The sequence below is a fragment of the Coccinella septempunctata genome, chromosome 8, assembly GCF_907165205.1.
Source record: "Coccinella septempunctata chromosome 8, icCocSept1.1, whole genome shotgun sequence".
NCBI classification, from domain to species: Eukaryota; Metazoa; Arthropoda; class Insecta; order Coleoptera; family Coccinellidae; genus Coccinella; species Coccinella septempunctata.
In genome coordinates this window covers 23,528,950-23,551,774 of record NC_058196.1, presented here as the reverse complement: position 1 = coordinate 23,551,774, position 22,825 = coordinate 23,528,950, and the positions used below count along the sequence as shown (strand labels likewise).

The window sequence follows — 22,825 nt, the reverse complement described above, 5'->3', positions numbered from 1 at the left end:
CTTCAGTGAATATTTTATGATAATTTCGATAGAATGGCTGTCCCGGAGAGCGTGAGGATTTGGTGAACAGCCTCTCTACTCCGCGCCATTATTCATCGAAAATTTATATATTTCACCTCCTTGTCAACATCCCCTTCATCGCATTTTCTTAGGCGTGAAATCGGCGGAGATTTGATTATTTCTTGAAACTCTTTCGAGATTGATTTTTCAAGATCTGTCATAGAGGGATATCTCGTTCACAAAACGACATTCTTCAATTATTTCACGTCAACCAAGAGATTTTTAACGTCTCATACGAAAAATGTATGTTTCATTAAAGTTATCAGGATTTCACCTATAACTTATAAGTTTCCTCATTTCATTTTTATTCATTTCGTCTTGCTGGTTGCTTTATGGTTTGTGGAGTGTTCTAAAGGCTACACTACACTCAATCTTCGGTTCACTGTGCCTCCATCAGAAGGGTTCTCTCCACTGCGCCATCTAGAGGTCGCCCTGCAGTTCCAACGAACAGGGTAGGCTTCTATAAGGCTACGTCCTTGCTCCTTTAGGATTCACGTTCAAAGCATTCTTGAACAAGATGTTCCGGAATTTCTTTCTCCTTCTCACACAATCCTTACCTGCCAATTTCTGCTAGATCTATCCTCATCAGGCGTTTCTCGAGACGGCAGTGCTCCTTGAGGAAGCCAGTGAGTAGGTGTAGCATATCCTTACTATGATGATGAAGATTCTTTTAGATCCTGCTGTATTGATTCTCCGAAGTAACTGAAACTATCAAGCCTGGAATATTCGGCCAGAATTGTTCTACTTCGGTTTCTTATTTCTTCAAAAAATACACTGCGCAAAAAAATTAACGCACATTATGAAAATCTCAAATTTATTCTACAACTGTGTTGTTCTCAATGATAATTATTTTTATCAGAATTATGCATGCATATGTTATCCACTTTCAACGATTTTCTTCAATACAGATGTTTTTTCCCAGCAGCAATAAAAAAAGATGATATTATCAGATTTTGAATGTATTGGCTCCATTCTAAAATCAGTTGTTCTCGATCGATTCTAGTGATCAATAGTTTTTCTTTCGTTTGATTTTCTACACTCGATCGCTATGCAACGCGAAACACGCAATTTGACCCAAGAGGAATGTGCCCAAGCGGTAGTTTTGCGAGAAGAAGGGTGGACATACACAAGATTTGCAGAAAGGTTTTGAGTTTCCCATACAAGTGTGTCCAGAATGTTGCAGCGATTCAGGGAGACAGGTATGAATGTCCGAAGACCAGGACAGGGTAGACCACGGGTAATAACTGCCATTCAAGAACGTTACTTGAGAGTTTCTTCGTTGAGACAACGGTTTGCAACCGCTCGCCTCCTTCAAATTCAGCTTGAGCAAACTCATGAGGTGCAAATTAGCACTCAGACAATAAGAAATCGCCTCAGAGAATGTGATTTAAGGCCTCGTGTCGCGGAAAGAGGCCCAGCTCTCACCCCAGCCCTTCGAAGGGCGCGTTTGGATTTTGCGAGAGAGCATATCCATTGGGAAGAGGCCGATTGGGAAAGAGTTCTCTTCACAGATGAGTCTAGATTCTGCCTCTACCATTGTGATCGACGTTCCCTTGTATACAGACGTCCACATGAAAGATATGCTCAGTGCAATTTCCTGAATACTACTGGTTTTGGGGGAGGATCGATTATGGTAGTGGGTGGAATATCTTTGACTGCTCGCACAAACCTAGTGGTCGTTGATAATGGAGCTATGAATGCTGATAAGTATATAAGGAACATTCTTGAAGAGCATGTAGTGCCATTTGCCCCATACATTGGTGAATATTTCATTTTTATGGACGATAATGCCAGACCCCATCGTGCGCGCATCGTTCAGGAGTACCTAGAAGAGGTTGAAGTCTCTGGAATGGAATGGCCAGCAAGAAGTCCAGATCTCAATCCGATTGAGCAGGTTTGGGACAACCTCAATAGAAGGCTGAGAAGTTCAGAAAATCATCCAGCTACTCTTAATGACTTAGGAATCCAACTCGGAGAAATCTGGGAAGGATTAGATCAAAACATTTTGAGTATGAACCGTAGTTGCCGAGCTGTAATTAACGCAAGGGGTGGAAATACCAAGTATTAAATCACTTATCAGCATTTCAGTATTTTAAAAATTGTTCATTTCTCTTCTTTCACAGAAGATTCGGTGAAATCCTGAATTTTCTTGTTTCGTTCAGAACCTTCCCGAGAGAACATAAAAAATGAGTTATAAAGTCAATGTAGAGTTAACTTTCATTAAAATTGAGATTTTCAGAATGTGCGTTAACTTTTTTGCGCAGTGTAATTGGTCATCGTATCTACTAAGCTTCTTGATAGTTGAAAGTAAGAGTCTTTCTAACCAGGTGTTAACAAATCTTGAAAAAAACTGTTTTTTATCTCGCAAATCAAAGGGAAGTAATCTTCTTTCATCAATTATTTTTTGGATTGTGAAATTTGCTCTAGGAGACCATCCATTTTCTACTCACGACGAAGTTGTCATGTTTGCATTTTCTGAACGTTTATTCGGTTATCATAATTCTTTTCCATGGCTTAATGTTTGCTGAAAAAATTTCATATTTCTGACGTTTTGGTCTCGTTGATTTGAATAATTAAATTTTCAGCTGAACCCATTGATGGAACTCGAGAATCTTGAAAAGAGATGGACTTGACAGAACAAATAGAATGTAAAGAGACCGACTGCAGTTCAGTCCTGGAAATGAAGCGATAAGCCCTCTCATTTCCCCGTTTTTCTTCCTACTTCTATTCATTCCGAATGAACCTAGCTCTGGATCAATGAGAGCCTCCTGCGGAGACAACATCCGCCTAAAAATGTACCTCTTGATAGAACGGCAGCCGGATTCGCCATCAGGTAAAGGTTATGTCGACTCGAGATTCTTCGAGGAAGTTCTGAAATAACCGAGCTCTGGAGAATGCGAGTCGACTGGGTTATGCTAAATTCCCGCGATGATGAGATGCTGTAGTCGTAATTAAAATTGAGAAGTTTTTGCCTGCGCGAAACTTTTTCGAGAACGATTTAGAGAGTGGAGAGGAACTTTTAGTGTGGTCAATTTGCAGGGCCTAAGATGGGGCGAAGTTGAGCCTTGCAAAATTCAGATAGAAGACTTTGAACACTTCGATGGATCGTGGAAGTTCCAATTAGAGGTTTGAGTTCGGTCTAGCTAGACGATGACGCTGGGTAAAAGTTCGTCCCTTTTGGGTTTACGGTTGTGGCCCTGAATTTTTTCGGAAATATTGGATTATTACTGGTGGTTCAGATAATCATGGTTTGTTGAAGAGGAATGGCATAGTGATGACATGAACGGTGGCAGGGTAAAGCTCAATTGAAAGAAGTGTGTCCGATACAATAGCGTAGCATCATAGACAGTCGGTAAAGTTTTGCCCAACCTGTACATAACTTGTTCTCCAATTGCTTTTTCATGTATTCTTATAATAGGTCAATGACATACTAAGTGGAAGTTATTGATGTTTTTGAAAAGTTAGCGAAAACATTTTTTCTAGTAGTGGATGAAAGATGAAGAAACGTATCAAAAACAATCATTGACCTCAAAATACATTAAAAATATAATTTATATAATAAAAAAATAAGGTGCTCAACAAGCGAAGTCCATCCAGTGCTGGCATAAAAGTCAATGCCATTTCACTCCTCTTAGAGGGTGTATGACAACTCCTCATTTATACATGCAATGTTGTCCATTTCAGAATTCTAGTGGTTTTTCTACAGCACAATAGATACCGTAGATGTGATATGTTGAATTCTTATTATAGATTATTATGCTTATCTTCTTGTTCATGTGGAATCATATTAATATTTTACTTCTATATCTGGTGTAAACTTGTTGTATCAAAACATTCTGGTGACTGGAATTTCGATGTAGTATTGATGCTCTCTACAGCGAATCAAAATTCAAAGGTACGGATGTCTGCGGTTATTCATACATTATTCATTTGTACTCACCTATCACGTATAGATATCCTGAAACATATAAGGTGTAGAAATTCGGAGCGTCGGAGGAAACTTCACACTTGTATTTTCCGGTTACTTCAGGTTGTACGTGCCTCAGCACCACCTCGTTCTGATTCGACTTGCTCAACTGAAAACGAAACAGATTTTATATGAATAAATGAAGTACCCATTCGGTTTGTCGATTTCAGAATCCAGAGCGAAAAGAGCAAGATTTTGCCAATTTCCTGGTAAAGGATCCAGCACAACAATTTTGTAATAATAAAATTAGAATTGAAATGTATAAATTCGACTTAAATTTCAAGATTTCAATGTAAGATGGCAGAGTGGAAAGAATATTTTGCTCGCTCCATTTCGAAGACTTATTATCGTAAATAAAGAATCTAAAAACACTTACATCAACATCGATTCCTGGAAGGGGAAACACTTGAGTGTTCGGCAATTCCTTGGGGATGAACCGGAAGAACTCCTTGGAACCTTTGTACCATTTAACCGTGTACAGAGGCTCTCCCTCCAAATCGTAAAAGCATTGAAGTGAAACTGTGTCCATAATCCTTGCAGCTTGAGGAATTGTGACCCTCATGTCTTTCAGAGCGCACGTCAGATCTGTAAGGAAAAGAAAATTTTGAAGATATCATAGAGTTCAATATGTATGAAATAATAAGAGCATACCTGGACTTAACAATCTAGAAACCTAAAGTCTACAATTGACTTGATATTAAGCAAATTTCAAAATGGAAAGTTCAGAATGGATGGGTTTACAGGGGTGCAGATTGTGGCAGTGACCACCTCTTGAGAGGTAATATTGATATCCCACATCGTATGGGAGTATGGAACAAATCAACAAGAAGAAAACCAGAATAACATTCAAACTGTACAATGAACCCTTGAAAGTCTGGAAAATGAAAGTATCCCAACGTTATACAAATTTAGACTGGATCAAAAACTACCCTATGAATACACAATCAAACAAACAATCAAACTTTATGAAATTATGATTCATTATACACCAAGCAGCGAAAGAGGCCCTAGGCGTTGAAGAAAAACAGAGCTCATCTACAAATTAGAGGTGAAATCATCACTTACGAAAAATGAAAGAACAAAAACAGAAACTTTATCAAAAAATGCTACAAACAGAAGATCAAGGAGATAGGGATATGTATAGGGAGGCTTTAACACACTTCAAGAAAACTTTAATAAAAGCTAAGAACTGAAGTGGGAAAATGAGGAGATAGACCGTTGATGGAAAAAAATCAAGGCAATCTTGGAAATTTATGAAACGAATAAGAAGGAGTAAAAATTAACAAGAACACTGAAACCAAATGGTAAGAACGCTACAAGGAACGGCTAGTAGAACATAGACCAGAATTCATAGATATAAATCTACATGAAAATTATGCACAAATCCAAGAGGAATCTGTACACATTAACGTTGAGGACACATTACTATCCATGAATAAGCTTTAAAATGGAAATGCAGCTGGTTCAGAAGGTATACCAGCAGAGCTAATTGAAAATGGAACCGAGAAGCTATTTCCAATACTGACAGAGTTAATTAACAGACATCTTAATGGTGAACCTATACCACCGACGAGGAAAGAAAGATGGATAACATCTAAACATAAGAAAGAAAGTGAAGAAGAATTTAACAATCACCGTGGATAATCATCAAATAGACAACATCAGGAAGAATTGATTAATTCATCAAGGATAGAATAGCTAAAGGAAAGAAAGTGATTGAAGCCTTGACTTCAACACTGTGTCAAAAAAAAATCGACCAGAAGTGAGAACGCGAATATATAATGCAATTTCAAACCAATAATTATGGATCCGAGTTGTGGCAACGCACACAGTAGTCAAGGAGTGGATTGTTGGGGGCAGAAAATGATTTTTGGAGGAGATCAGCGAGAACTTCACTTATAGAATATCTACAGAATGAAGCCATCAGACTTCAATGCACATGTATAGAACACACAATCATACTGGATATACAAAAACAACAACTCATATGGTGCATCCACTAGAAAAGAATATGCGAGAAAAGATCACTAAGTAGGGTAAAAGAATGGACACCAGAAGAAAGAAGGAAAGGAAGAGGATCAACTATTACGTGTATTCAGGGGTTGAGGAAGGCTATTTCAGAGAGAAAATTATCTTAGGAGGACACTTACAACAAACATGCTTGGCGATTGGGATGAACCAGAAGGCGTACTACGCTACAGAAACCGGAATATATGACATGCTGCCTTCTTTGTCCTAATTTCTTTTAACCGGAATTATTTCCATAAATACTGACACTTCAGATACATTATTGATTTGAAACTACCAATGATTAAACCACTTGAATTCAGTTTTGGCCAACAAACAAACAAATAATTGAAAAAAAAACAACCATCGAACTGTCATCACCAAGTCGCTGCAATCTTAATTTGAATCCCCAAAAGAACTCACTCCGGAATCAGTATTCTGCAGCATCCAGCGAGATCCTAGACAACAGATCACCAGTTATCGGATCTTTTAACCGGAAACTCAATCTCATTTAGTCTCGTGACATTCCTACGTCTACTGCAATGCACCCGGAGGCGAACCAAAATCAATTCCACCTTCTCGTTCAACAAACATTCCATATCCAGCCAACCTATAACCAAACTACCTACGAAACGTTCACTTCAAAGCCTCTCAGACCGACAAAAAAAATACATCAAACTCTCGGCAACGTTCGATTGAATTCAATCCGACCCAACTTCGGCGTCCTGAATTTGCGAGATTACAATGCTTTATGGAAACTTCATAGGAACTTCTTCGATGGGATCGATACGAGCATCCCGACTTGAGAGTTTTCATCATTTTCGCGAGGGAAGTGTCGGGGCGGGGGAGTCCACGTATCGCGTATCTCTCCGAGTAAACATGCTGCCCCAATTTTTAGTCGACATCGATAGTGTCCCCTAGAAATGGCCGCTGTTAACTGGTTGTTGTCTCCGAAAATATAGGTTTACTAATTCTGTAAAAGTGTCTCGTCATAGGATCACACTTTAGGTCGAAATAAATAAACAAAAATAAAAAATAATGAAGAAAGACTAAATAATATACAAATAAAGTTTGAGTAAAATATGTCGAGCAATATTTCTGGGGATGATAAAATACCAAAAAAATAATAACTCATTGCCTGACGAACTTATGTCTTTAACACAGCTAACAAAAGGACTTAAGTATGAACAGTCTTTTCTTTCGAAAGATACACAAACATACCTTCATATATTGGTTATTATTCAAGTATACCAAAACGGGTTATTGGCACATGATTGTTTGATTCATTAGATTCACTAAATACAAGGTCATTCTTTGGTAAATGGGCGAAAGCTAAGGGCAGAAAGAGGACACCGTGAAGTGATTGTTCAATCACTCATAAATTTCGAACCAGCAGATGCATTTTGATGATATTTGATGCGTTTATTCTCCGCAAACACTAGTTCAAACTGACAAAGTTACTTAATTTTATTCAGGTCTGTCCTAGAAAATATTGATAAATAAGGTTCAATTAAAAAACAAATCTGTATTTTGATCATAAAGAGAGATAGACCCTTAATTATAGGTTATTCTGACTTATCTCCGTGTCCTCTATCTTCCCTTAGCTACTGCCCATTTTCCAATGAATCGCCTAGTATATTCACATAAGTATATATTTTTTTCTTGTTTCATTGAAAAACTGCACCGATTTCGAGTTACGAGCATTTTCATGATCAATTTCAAAATATTTTTCACGTTGAAATTTCTATTTTATTCGAAACCTCAAAATTTTTTCTTCCAATGCAGCTGTACCAACATCAGTCTACAGGTTTCAATAATTCTCATTTAATACTCGCTCTTATCTCGCAAAATTCTTCACCAATATCGACTGAAAAACATCGTTTGCATCTTCAAGCGTGCATCATAATAATTTGGCGGTGAAACTGACAAGCAAAGGTAGGATTTGAGTTGCATAACTTCAAGACAATGTTATTTTCCTACAATATTACACTCGAGGTAGTTAGTATAAAGTTGGGGGAGTAATTTTATATCCCCATCCGGGAAGTTCAGACGTCTGCAGAGGGTGCACCGCAAAACTCAACGTTGTTTCGAGGAAGATGACAGTATATGACATGATTGGTGTGAGTTGTTGTCTAGAAGCAGACACCGTTGGAAGTTTCGCGGTAAATGACTTACCTAAACGAATTTCAAGTGGCTGGAGATGAAACACTTAGAGCAGTTGATGTTTGCTTATCTAAAACGTTCAAGAAATCTGCCACTTAATAAGGAGAAAGGAAAAATAAGAGAAATCAGATTGACTTTTGAAGCTCAGCCATCTTGAATATCTTATGAGTACAATTCTTGGTAAAATATCCTGTTTGGTGACATCTATCTGTCGAAAAATCGCCTAACATCTGAAGACCTGTATTTTGAAACGCTAATCACAAAATACCTACTGAAAATTGAACGATGCCCCTTTCGACCTTGCTCTTGTCTACGCTACGTCAACGTATTACTGTACGCAAATTCTATAGTACTTCGCAAATCGTTGATTGACCGACGCAGCAGCCCCACTCTGGAACTGTCAGAACTATCAGAGTTTTCGAAGCGGAAAACTTTTGATTCTTTTGTCAGATTCTCTGTGTTTACGTTGATGAATTTCATTATTAAACTTGAATATTGTGAAACTTCTCTATGAGTTCACCTCGAGTAATTATCTTTCAAGTCTTCTAGTTCAATTTTGGTGCTAATTAGTTCTACGCGAAAGGTAATGTCTCTTCAAAATATTTAGTTACTACATTCTCATGATTTTTCATGCTTTTATTATGTATGAAATGTGTCCACGTGTGAGATCATAAAAAATCAAACAAAAAATTGATGATCCTCATATGTACTGCTCATTTCATAGTTTCTCCCGAATCACCTCAATTATGTGCATTCTCATGAATAAATATTTTATGATATTTTAATAGATTTTCAGACCCCTCTCGGTTTTTCACATGTACATGGGTATGTTGCAACAGAATTGAACTTTCTCATGTCCTTTTCATTGATAATGAATGCTGATTTATCGTCTGTTCATTTTCATCCCATTAATTTGAATCAGTTATTTTATTTCTCAGCTCAACTGTGTTGTTAACCTGTCACTCACATATGACTAATTGCTGATATCGAGTTTCAGATTAACTATATTAATGTACCACATGCCTCAAGGGTGGACCCTGATTCAAAGATCAGTAGTAAGCTATGACACTGGTTGAAAGTATCTCGTCCTGGCTCCGCTCTGGAAGGTCTACTCTGGTAATCCCTGACTCTATGGCCAGGCGCAAATAGAAACGCAGGTTGGTGAGGTGACGCAGCTTTTTCCTGCGCTGCACGTACTATCTGACAAGTCACTGTCGCGCTTTATTTGCGCGGTCTTGTTCTTTTCTATATGTTTTACAAAAACTCACGCTGCGTCACCAGACTAACCTGCGTTTCCATTTGCGTCGGGCCTATCAGTCTGTATGATCCCTTCATTATACCTTGGATTCTCGTGATATATTCTCATATTCATTCATCTTGCTCCATATACAGAGGGGATCCCAAGCCTCCTGCTCTTCTCGATAACAATGATTAGTGGTTTCCCTCATTTGGTGCTCTTATTTTGCAACTCTCACAATTTATCAATTGTATCTCCCATTTTTCTGATGGACGTTCTAATCGTGATCACTTGTAAGCAGTGAGTCTCTGTGAATGTTGTATTCATTGATGAATTGGGAACTCTTCAAGACCAACGTTGTTCATGTTAATTATAATATTATTACTCTACTCAAATTTAATGAATTGGTCTTATTGATGAACAGACTTAGACTATTAAGCTTTCATATTTTGGCCTGCATCATTATTGAAACTTAGCCTCCTCATTAAAATTTATTATTCTAACCTTTCAGTTTTTCTAATGGAATGAAGAGTCACTGTTGATATTGAATTTGTTGAACTTTTTCAGAGTCTAAGTGTGACTTCAATTGCATTGCTGTATCCCGTTACCATGAATTGATCTACAAAAAGACATAAAAAAGAACAGACTTATAATTTCTTGGGGCTAGTTGAGACTGTGTGCCCTCCTGTGCCTGAAGAGACCCAACCGTGACATACAGATCCTTCCACACTCTGGGCATGGATAGTCACCAACCAGATCTGGCCGCCGCGCGCCGCTGAATTCTTCACGAGTCTCATTATAACTGTGCACAATAGATCTCCACTGTGACCTGTCTAACGCTAGTTGTTCCCAGTTATGATTGGCATTAATTGATTTTAGGGATTGATGTATTGTATCCTTAAACCGCTTATACTGGCCTCCTGGTTTCTGGAAGCCAATTTTGAGCTGTACCAGTTAATTCGCTGCTCAGTTTGTTTCGCCAGCTCTGATTGTAATATTGTACCCTTTATCAAGGAGGAATTTCATCAGCGACATAATACAAGGCTTCTCTCCAAACCAGCGAAAATCCTAAAAGAGACCTGCATCCCAATCCGCGCAACATATCAACACAAAAGCAACGACAAACGAATGCAAAAACGCAGATTATACATTCCGAGATGCCCGCGCCCCCCGAAGTTAGCAACTCCACGCATACCGAAACCCCGGTTCCCGGAGAATAGAAATTAGACACAACCCGCATAATTCCCGTTCTTCCCCGTCCGGAATGGCTTCGGCTAGTGTTCAGCTCCCCGGTGGAATGTTCCCGCATTATCTTTCAGACGTAGGATACTTGCCAGGAGCTGTTCGGACGTGTTCCTCCCCGCGGACCCATTATTCCGGAAATCCTGAGGTTCATAAAGAATTCATTTCGGCCATTTTACACCCGACTTGATAATTCCGGACTTAAGGCGATCCCGGATTTGCATTCGCGAAAATTGCCGGTAATTTATGGGGATCTGGAGTTTCGTCGCGGTCTTTTGTGGCTGTTCGACCAGATTTTGTGGTTTTACAGCCTTTCGGCTGAGCTGGGATTGCGGAGCGAAGGAAAGATTCACTTCAGACCGAGTTGTTCGATTTGATGAATGAACTTTTCTTGAAAATCTTCAGTTGGGCTATTGATGCCCTCGGGAGTCCCCTTTCGGAAAACCTCGTCTCGGAATACTTCTCTCTGGAGTTGAGTTACCGTCAAAATTTATATTGCAACCGTAATTGAAATACCTGACGGTGAGGTATTCTTCAGAATCTGGAGAGTAAAAACAATGTAGTGGACTGTGAAACAATATCACAATATGTGAGTCTATGCACTAACCCAGGCATGGGCAAACTTTTTGAGGGGAGGGCCAGATAAAATGAAAAATTACCTAGGCGGGCCAAAAAAAAATACACATTTTTACAAGTGATTAACTTTTTTTCGATTTTTACATCAAACATGACTAACATCCTAGAAAAGTAAAAAAAAAATGACAAAAATTAATTATTGTTCGGTAGGATACGAAAGAGTATGTGAAAAATGAAACTGTGATTGAGCTTCTAAGAATTGTCCATACTCTGGTAGAAATTGGCCGTGATGATGCAAAAAGCTGGTCACTAAAAGTGCCAACAGATTACTCTGACGTGACGTGGGCCCAAGTCATAATGCGCATTATTCGAAAATCTAATAAAGGATTTTTTTGCGGGAGCGTTAAATTAGTCAGACGTGACGTTGACACGTGTATTCCCACGTTCCCACATAGAACGCCGATGTTAGATTTTTTGAATCATGCGCATTATGACTTGGGCCCACGTCACGTTAGAGTAATCTGTAGCCACATTTATAGTCGGTTGCTTATGCTGCTATTCATAGTTTCATAGTGGAACACACCTGTTCACATAACAATATGCAGTTGTTCCCGAGATATTATGATTATTCATTAAATATGCCCACGATACCAGATTCCGCCCGTCATATTGGGTGCTCCTCCCTCCAGTAGTAATGTTGTAAATATTAGTCAAAGGTACTTTGAAGGACGTGATTGTTTGTGATTTTTGAAAAATATGTGATATTTTTGTTGCTCTCATCAATGAAAATCAAAAGGTCAAAAATACTTCGAATCACACAGACGTTGACAACGAACCAAACGAAAATTTTAATGCTTGATTCGTTACTAACCACCACGAGCATAATATCAGCATCTCATTAACCGTGCTGTTGACTGCTATAACTCGAGGTCCCAAGCAAATCCAAAATAATTTAGTTTAGAATTGAGAGAACTAGAACACTACATCTATGCTAAGTTGCGCGCAAACTTTGCTAAACTAAAATTAATGTTAGATCCAATAATTAATACCGTTCTTGAAGCTCAAAAATTTTCATTTAGAAGGAAACCGTTACTTAATCGATTCAAACTACGCAGAATCAAATAATTGAATGAATTTTCATGCATTAATCACACTTGAATACTGCCTTCATGTTTAGAGCTCAGCAACAAACCGTTCGTTGCAAGTTTTGGATTCCATGCATCACTATTTGTGTTCTGTGATGCAGTCGTTGGAACATCGAAGGAGATTTGGCGACTTTTGCTTTTTCTGGGGATTACAAGAAATAATGCCAGCCGCTGCCAGACGCACACGCAGTACTAAGGCTGAGCCTCGAGCACAACTCTATGCAATTTGAATAACAAATTGGTGGACTTTCATTTGAGGGATTCAGGGCTGAAGTGAACAAAGTCCATGCAGCCTAGTTTTGAGATACATGACATAGAAGTTGGTTATCATCAATTAATTCAAAAGTGACTTCTTTAGATTTGTGTAAAGTGAATGTAAGCATATGCTTATATTCTAACCTAAGTCATGTATCCCAAAACTAGGCTGCATGGACTTGGTTCACTTCAGCAGCTATGAAGCCCCCATTTATCAGTCCTTCTTCCACCTAATACGTTTCCAGCTAATTTGTCGTCTTCGATGTATAATCTTCAACATTTTGAGATGATAATAAACAGTACGCAACTTACGCTTTGAGACAACTCGGTATTAGGTGACATTGCTTTTCCTTATCAGGCGATCAAACTTAGAAAACAAAAATACTGGTGATTGTTTCAAAATCTTGACGCGGGCCGGATTAGACTTTCACGTGGGCCGGACCTGGCCCGCGGGCCGTAGTTTGCCCATGCTTACACTAACTGAAGATAGTTGGAATTTTGAAGTGCTGTTTATGTTCTTAATTAAATCGAAAAAATTGGAAACATACTTGTATCAATTTCGAATGCTGATTATTGAGCTCTGTTTTTGTATATTTTTTCTTTTCAAATACTTTCATAGGTTATATTCATATATTCCCGTTCTGTGATTGAAACTGAACCAAATATTAACGAAGATTTTTTGTGACCAGATATTAAGCTGCGTCTAGACTGTCAAGGCCTACTGGGCTGTCAATCATTCTTGAATGGACTATGTGTTCTTGATTTCAGATCCAGTTTTCGATGTGAAATCGCTGGGGGAAAACTCCGGCCTCACAGAGAAGCATCTGTATAACACGAAGGGCTTTAATACTCTCACACGAATACGATCGACTTTATCTGACACCCTGACCCCGCCCGCATCCCCGATTGATGACGTTTCAATTTCCACCCGATAGAAAATTCATATCGCGCATTTGTTCCTCCCTGGCGACCGTCCAGAGAACGGGAAAATACAATACGAAATATTGACAGAGTCCCCTTTCCCGTTCATCCGTCACGACCGTCCGCGAGACCAGGTATGCCCTCGGGACGGGCCCACCGTAGCTCGTAGCCGACATTGATATATGCGAAATTCATTCATTATGCGAGCCGAGTACATCGACAAAGTCGACCGGAATAAATCATTGTCCTTCTGGTCGTAGCGGGTCCGATGAATGATTGAGCGACTATCTGATGTGGGAAACGCGAGAATTGGAAGTGCGGGGGTGGTTCGCTGCGGACGAGCAACAAGCCGATCGGGGGCGGCTGTGAAAATTGTAGGTGGTGGAATTAGGGTGATTTTCTCTTGTCCTTTGTGTCCACTGTGATGCTGTATTATCCAGCGAATAGAACCTTGGTTCTTTCGGATATACATCTGTCTATTTTTATCATTCTTCAACTTGGCGCTGGGTGAGTTCGCGTCGTTTCGACTAGGGTGCGCTCTTAGGGATATGTGTGTGTTTCAGCCTGAAACAGGCTTATGAAACCATCAGTTTAACTCAGCTTGTTCCTACCTCATACACACAATCCTCCGTTCTTTGGAGTTCCCATGTTTTACAAGATCTCGAGCTCCAGGTATTCCTTATAAGAGAAATAGCAGTAATTGTCGGTTCTCCGAATCTTTTCATCTTTCCAGGGGCTTGCGCACCGACTGTTAGTTTACTTCTGGAAGCGTGATATTATGAGGTTTGTTGTCCGCTCTTGTCCTAGTCTACCTAGGGGCTTTCGCAGGTCTATTGAAATTCTTTGAGATTGTTATTAACAATGGACTCTAATCTCCTTCTTATTCCTGTTTGAAACGATACTCGCAATAACTATGATAGTAGAAATAAAATCAAAATTTTGTCTTTATTTTTTTTTGGTGTAGCAGGGAGAAAATCTGCAAGACAGACGAACACACCCTCTCCTGAGGGGGAACAAGTGTGGGGATTCTCACTCTCCTGAGCTCGATACCCACTTGAAACCCTAAACTGCTTCTCCATAGGTTCCGGGGATGTTGCCTATCAACCAGTTGACTCTTATGGTTTCTGGACTCTCACACGATCATAGTAGCTTTGATAGTTGTATGCTGCCTATATCTTTTATAGGTTATGCTCTTCTTTGGTTACATTTTAAATCCTTAACTGATCTCTCGGTCTTCGGTGGTAGGTTCTTGACCTTCTAGCTTCTTCTGTTGGATCGTGGTCGACTAATCTTCGTAGTTTCTCATTTGGATGTTGTTTGGCTTTGTCGAATAGCCTTTCCGCCTTTCTTTTCATAAATTCTGTAACTGGTTCCCATTCCAAGTCCTTGTAGATTTGTTTGTTCCTAACAAACCAGGGTACATCCATCGCCATTCTAAGGAGTTTATTCTCAGTGGCCTGTACTCTCTTTAAGTGGGTCTTGGCTGCGAAGCTCCATGCCGCCGATCCATATATGAGTTGTGGTCGCGCGATAGTTTTAATCATCGTCAACTTGAGTTCTTATTCATATGACTTCTTCTGCCTATGAGTAAATAAAGTCTACTCATTGCGGCTTTTGTATTATCAACTGCACATTTGAAGTGATATCGACAAGACGAAACAAAACATAAACAGATGGCTGAATTATAAGTGGTTCAGAACATCCTAGTCTATCTGATTAGTTGCATCAGGTCATTCGAAAAAATTGTTGAATGGTGCGATTTGGGGTGAAAATTGAAATTCAAGAAGGTTTGAGGAAGGATTATTGGAGCTTTTGAACATGGGAAAGATTGTGATGACTATAGTGGAAAATTTGTGAATAATTTAGCTGAATTAGGTCACCAAATAATGAGGAAAATTCAGCCATACTTACTAGGTTTGCATTTTCATTTCCACGTAAAGATCCAACAAGCCAATATCTTATAACCATTATGATTGCGTCAGTCAATATGAGATAAGTTTCCATTTTTATTTCCACGTAAAAATCAAACAAGCCCTTATAACCATTAAGCTTTACGATAATTCAGAGAACAAATTATCTAGACAGTGTCGTATTATATTAGGATCTATTTCAGTAACCATTTTTAATTCTTTTTCCAACTCTGTCATTTTAAAAGTTTTGTATAGGTGATTTTTGGTGAAAATCTGAATACACCCTGTATTATTGTAAATGACTGACAGAGGGCCAAATAACACTACCTTTTATCATTTTACTATAGGCGTGTCTATTGGTGGCTCAGTTATCGGTTGATTTCTACACAGGTCATATTATAAATCAGTAGTTCCCATTGAAACTTGAACAAACGAATTTAGTATCTTAAACGAGTCTTAATTTTAATTTTGAATATTCATGCTGGTAAAAGAATGGAAAAACAATAATTCATCCGCTCTGCGATATCTATCCGATAAGGGTAATTTGGTTACGTTTATTTCTCCTCCTCCAATGCAATGCTCCATTGGGGATTCACTGGTATCTTCGTCTACTTTCTGTTCTGTTCGGATATGATTACGGAATCGATGCTGAATCGGAGAATGAAGTGAATTAGGAGCCTTTTCAGGCAGAGTGGAATTCGATGAAGAATTTGGAAAGCTTACTTTGCAGTTTTCCACTTCCATTCCATTCCATTCGAAATAAAATTTAAGATGTTAGGAAAATGATTAATTTTCAATCTTCTAAAGAAGCTGTTACGACAAGAGAGAATCGTTACCACAAATGCTTCAAAAACATGGATGGTTATTTTTCTTATGTCTTGAAATCTTCGTCCTGAATTCAGAGTGACAAGTTATTCTTCTCATTTTTCCAATGGTTGAATTTGGCTTCAATAGGGAATACTTCTTCTGACGGAAATTATGTATTCTGTATGAAATATCTCTGAAATGTCACATTTTGAAAAATCAATTCAGCCGTTTCACAAAAAAATTATTTTAAGTACTTAAAAATGAAATATAAAAATAGGTATTTAAATTTAAAGCGTTTCGTTTCTACGGCACAAGTTGTCAACAACGACTGAAATATGCGTTGATAATAAAGGACACCAAATACACTATCTTGATGAGATAGGCAAAAATGGCTGTATATGAAAAGTCTGCGACGAACGAGGAAGGTCGTAAAATTTTGAGGAATTTTTATGGCCGGTTGCTGTTGAGGCTTGCCAGTGAGTACGCGGCTTATGATGGCTGTGAATCAACAGCTGTTATTTTATAAACAAGACATTGTTCTCTTTATTCTGTAATAGGCGCACTTGCCAAATCGTAAACTAGAAACGAAGCGATTTGAATTTTAAAACCTCATGTTTGAAAAATGATTTTGAATAGTTTCTGCGGTGCATTTTAAAAATTTATGAATGAAACTCATAATTATTCAGTTTAAACTTGCATATGCTGTGATAACCCCAATCTGATTTATTGTCTACTAATTTCATTTTATTTTATTTGATGAACCGGGGTCGTTGTGCTTCGTTCCAGGAACTGCGACCACGTAGATCTTTCGTTCTCTACCCTACTCATTCATAGAAACCCAAGGAGAGCGTCAATGGTGTTGATAAAACCGACCTCGGTGAGTGTCCAGGAACGGTTATCTCATATGAATGGTTCTAAGGCCAGCCAGCCATGGACACTTGCATACTATCTGTTCAGTCGTTTCCGCTTCTGATCCACAGAGCCTACAAATCTCATCTGCTGACTTTCTCATACGGTACAAATGTTATTTGTACCCATCAGCAGTTCAACCATCACCAGAAGCTCAGCTCGTGGCAGCTTCAGAAGCTTTCTGGTATAGGTCGGTGAAATCATCACGAATTTCTTTGACTGAGTAGGTCCAAGAGTGTTTCTCGAGAGGGTTATTCTGTTGTTCAATTCCCATTGTTGGACCGCTGTCTTATATTAGCCTTTTCCAAGCACACAGGTCTTGCAGGCGTTAACATTCATGCTCTTTTTGCAACTTCATCGACTTTTTCATTTCCTTTAAACCAAAATTCCCTGGTACCCGTAGTAGAGTCATTTTATTACCTCTGATCAGTTGCTTTATGGTAATACGGCACTCCCATGTCAGCAGAAATCCCTGACAGTGTGATTCCAGGGACCTCAGCGTGGACTGGCTGTCCCTGGTGATATAGATATGCGCCACTTTGAGGTTCATTTACCTAAGACACTCCTGAGTGCATACGTAAACAGCCAGTTTCTCTGTCTGTAACATAGAGTCACTTCATTGACTCTGGCTGGTTGCCTATCTAACCCCAAGTCACATCTTTACAGAAAATATTTGGAATGTATTCGTCGATATAGATTTCCTCTTTTTTCTTGCTTCTTATTTCGATAAAAGAAACAATCATTGAATGTAATAATTTATGGAAGGCAGAAAAAACCCTAAACAAACACAATGTTTTTTTTTTGTTGAGTACACGTGCAGTTGGAGCAAATGATAATTTTGCTCAATTTAACAGAAATTATGGCGTGAACTGTGCATGGAACGAACAGTTGAACTATTCTCCTTCTATACTAGAGCTTTTGCAATATAATGCTTATTTCGAGCTGAAAGAAGACAGCGAAGTGAAGAAGGGTAACTCACTACGAAATAAACTAATATCGTTCTCTCTGTATCATATATCGACTCCGGGTTCAGATATTGGTTTATATTACATTCGGAAATCTGCCTTTTTCCATATGACGGAAATTTATAACCGGAAGAAGAATACGAACTCGCATATCTGATCGGAAAAGTCGACAAGAAAAAAATTGCCCCGTACCATTCGCATATTTGGACGCATTGAATCTCGACGGATATATAACTCCTCCGGAATTGATGCCGGGCCCCCGTTCCTCAACGAAACAGACAGCGAATGTAAAACATACCACGTCTGGAGGAGGAAGAACATAGGGGAAATAAAATATATCGGAACTAGGGTTACGGCTAGCAGATGTCGCTTGTTGGAAAGGAATTTTTCATCCATTTCTGGTACAAATACGTTTTTCAGAGGAAATCATTTTTCTTATGTCGAATATGAGGAGGATACAGAGAGTCTCTGAAAATTATTTTCAACAAGATGCTCCTAGAGTATTGTGTATTTTGTTCAGATTTAACATTTTCTTTCAGTTAAACCCAAGTAATAGGATGCTTGCTAGCCTCTTTACTCTGAGAGTTTAGAAAGTGAAGATTGTTTGGTCGGTGGTAAATGAAGGGTCTATCGAAGGGTTCCTTTTTCATCGCAATAGACGTTGTGCTGCTCTGACGAGGTCAGCATCTACTCTCCCTCAATCTATTGGTTGATATTTTGAGTGATGGTGATTGGCTAATCCGATTTAGTTCTAAACTGTTATTTTCATAACAACAGTTGTAGGGTATGTGTCTGATTTAATTCCGAGTCTTATACAGGGGTCTCTTTGACTCGTACAAATATTTTAAATGTAGATTCTTGAGGTCGAAAGAAACACTTTTTTGCAGCGATTCAGGGAGACAGGTATGAATGTCCGAAGACTAGGACAGGGTAGACCACGGGTAACAACTGCCATTCAAGAACGTTACTTGAGAGTTTCTTCGTTGAGAACGGTTTGAAACCGCTCGACTCCTTCAAATTCAGCTTCAGCAAACTCATGAGGTGCAAATTAGCACTCAGACAATAAGAAATCGCCTCAGAGAATATGATTTAAGGCCTCGTGTCGCGGCAAGAGGCCCAGCTCTTACCCCAGCTCATCGAAGGGCGCGTTTGGATTTTGCGAGAGAGCATATCCATTGGGAAGAGGCCGATTGGGAAAGAGTTCTCTTCACAGATGAGTCTAGGATTCAGCCTCTACCATTGTGATCGACGTTTCCTTGTATACAGACGTCCACATGAAAGATATGCTCAGTGCAATTTCCTGAATACCACTGGTTTCGGGGGAGGATCGATTATGGTATGGGGTGGAATATCTTAGACTGCTCGCACAGACCTAGTGGTCGTTGATAATGGAGCTACGAATGCTGATAAGTATATAAGAAACATTCTTGAAGAGCTTGTAGTGCTATTTGCCCCATACATTGGTGAAAATTTCATTTTTATGGACGATAATTCCAGACCCCATCGTGCGCGCATCGTTCAGGAGTACCTTGAAGAGGTTGAAGTCTCTCGAATGGAATGGCCAGCAAAAAGTCCAGATCTCGATCCGATTGAGCAGGTTTGGGACAACCTCAATAGAAGGCTGAGAAGTTCAGAAAATCATCCAGCTACTCTTAATGACTTAGGAATCCAACTCGGAGAAATCTGGGAAGGATTAGATCAGAACATTTTAAGATCACTCATTTTGAGTATGAACCGTCGTTGCCTAGCTGTAATTAATTCAAGGGGTGGAAATACCAAGTATTAAATCACTTATCAGCATTTCAGTATTTTGAAAATTGTTCATTTCTCTTCTTTAACATAAGATTCGGTGAAATCCTGAATTTTTCTTCCATTTAATGTGTCTTGTTTCGTTCAAAACCTTCCCGAGAGAACATAAAAAATAAGTTATAGAGTCAATGTAGAGTTAACTTTCATTAAAATTGAGATTTTCAGAATGTGCGTTAATTTTTTTGCGCAGTGTATATAGTGTGGTTCAAAAGTTATGGTCAAATAAAGCGCTTGACAAAATCAATAAATTGAGGGAGCAATACACCACGTCCAGTATATATCTGCAAATAGTTGTGATATTAGTGTCGATATATGTATCAGATTTTTGGTGGTATTTATCGTGTGGTTTGACTTGAAGAATATCTGACCTCACGATCGAAACTTCATGAACAACTCTCCTTTTCCAGGCAACTAAAATTGCATATTGGCCCTCTTTATCTCCAAACCTCCCCCTCCTCTTAAAGCACAGTTGTCGTCAAGAAAATATCCTGATTCGACAACATTCAAAAATATCAACGAGACGAGATATGGAATACCTTACCCGAAATATGGAATAATGACCTCCGATAAGCAGTTCGGGAAAACAGGCGAGCGTTATTTGTCCGCCATGCCCAGACTTCTAACTCGAGAGAGGAAAAAAGATGATATCCAAAGATGAAAACAAAACTCCTGCTAGACTACCCGAATCGAGATACTGAGAGGAAGACGAGCGCATCGAATAAATAGCGTGAAAGTCTACGAAACTTCCGCCAAATCCGAAAAGTGAAATATAGCGAACGGCGTTGCGAGCTTCGAAATTCCGGTTCAGCAAACCTCGGTATGGCATTTCCATGGCATCTGCGATGACGTTTTTCTATTTGTCCTCCGCATAATCTAGGAGAGCGCCGGATGCATCGGAGTCGACAGTTTTCTGACCGTGCCGAAATAAAAAGGAAGTGGATGGAAGCGCCGTGTTCCTGTTCCTTCATAGATGGAGACACGTGCGATGTGTATCTGGTTTCTGCGTTCATCTTCGGATGTATGCAAATGAAGGAGGGAGTTCTTGGCGAGACGCGAGACTGAGTATGGAGATGATAAGAAACAAAAACAGCTCTTTGCACCGCACGAACTAGCAGATAGTTTGGCTGCTTCATATAAAGGGTGTTTTAAAAAGTGAGGCTGTTTTTGACGACTCATCAAAATAAGTCGTTTAACCACAAATTGTCTATATAAAATATCCAAGATGGCTGAGATACAAGCCCTAGAAGTTCGACAAACTTTCATTGAATTTCAAGTACGGGACTGTGGAAGGTGACTCCGGCATCGTAAAAACGGAACAAAACATAATCATATGGCTGGACAATGAATGGTTCAGTACGAAGTTCATCGGACTAGATGCATCAAGTCACTTTTGAGAGAATCATTATTGTTGCATCGTGCAATTTAGGGTGGAAAAATGTAGAAAATCGAGGCAGTTTCTTGAAAGTTTTTATGTTAGTTATATTGAAAAAGTGCTATTATGTTTCCCCTTTTCATCTCAATTTTACGACGATTGTTGGAATGTTCGAACAAGAAGATTGTGATGCCCATTGTGAAAAAATTCGTGAATAATTTAGACGAATTTTATTGGTGAGATTTTGAAGTATTTTTCTATTTTTTACACTTGTGCCCTGAGTCTCTTCTGTCAGTTAGTATCGAATCGAATCCTAAGTTTCCATTTCATTGCTACGTAAATATCGAAAAAGCCAATATTCTAAACGAATCAGGATGTAAGATTTTTCCCACTGCTTCGTAATAATTCAGCTAATTAACGGTGTAAGAGTCGTATTAGAATCTATTTCAGTAATCATTTTCAATTTTTTTTTTAACTTTGTCATTTCGAAAGTTTTGTATAGGTGATTCTTGGTCGAACGCTTCATTTTACCAATTCTACCTTCTGTTGAAAAAAAAGCCTCACCTTCAAATACTCGAAAACTCGAATGATGTATTAATAATGGAAGCCAGAATTACTTGAAATTTAATATTCATATATCAATATGATATCAACCTTCAAAGAGTACTGACAAAAAAGCAAAAAGTTCTCGATGCTTTCATAGAAACGAAGCATTGCACCAGAAATTGCCTCTAGAGGGTGAGTATTTGACTTCAAGATAAATTGGGATACTGTGAATAAGCACTTTTCACGAAATTCGAACTCAGGACTCCTTGCAACGTGTTTATCTATCTAGTCTAGACCAGGAACAATCGAAATCAAGCAATTTGATACCCTGTACAGGGTTCGCAAAATTTATGATACCTGAACTCCAACTTTTTCTACCCAACGAGATAGAGGAAAACGCATGCCACATTATGGTCCTCATTTTTCGAGAAACTAATAATGCTATCAACTGCATTCCTCCATCTTCGTTTGATATCGAGTTAAAGGCCACAATTCGAATTTCAACTTAGGTGATTATCTCCGTTTCTGTTTGTGCTCGGATGTTGAAATGATCTCGCTAGGTTAAAAAGTTCGAATTCAGGTATCAAAAATTTTGCACACCCTTTACAGAGTGTTATGCGCCGACTGAGTGCTCGATCGAAGGGCAGAAGCTGAGGTGAATCTGAACAAGAATTATTCCATCGATGGTTCCAGCCAATCCTGTAAAATTATCAAATGAAGAATCACAGATTTTCAAATGGTCAAGCTCTGGATCCTTGCAAGAATTAAAAAGTTATCGGAGACTGAATCACAAAGGCTTCTCAAGTGTTCTTCAGATTTTTCGTTATACTTTCCTAGTATCTAAAGAATAATAAGAATTAATTTAGATGCATACCACCCGCTGATATGAATATCAACAAGTGTTACAATCTGCATTGAACTAGCCAATTTGCCA

General features: G+C 38.9%; 1 protein-coding gene across 1 annotated transcript in view; it reads right to left on the bottom strand.

Annotated features, from left to right (window-relative positions):
• The window catches only part of LOC123319077, a 156,967-nt gene that overhangs the window by 54,080 nt on the left and 80,062 nt on the right, over positions 1-22,825 (bottom strand). The window contains exons 2-3 of the mRNA XM_044905924.1: positions 4,404-4,612; positions 4,001-4,136 (exon numbers count right to left, since the gene is read on the bottom strand). Of these exons, the coding sequence (XP_044761859.1) occupies positions 4,001-4,136; positions 4,404-4,612 (345 nt within the window). The remainder of the gene's footprint in view (positions 1-4,000; positions 4,137-4,403; positions 4,613-22,825) is intronic.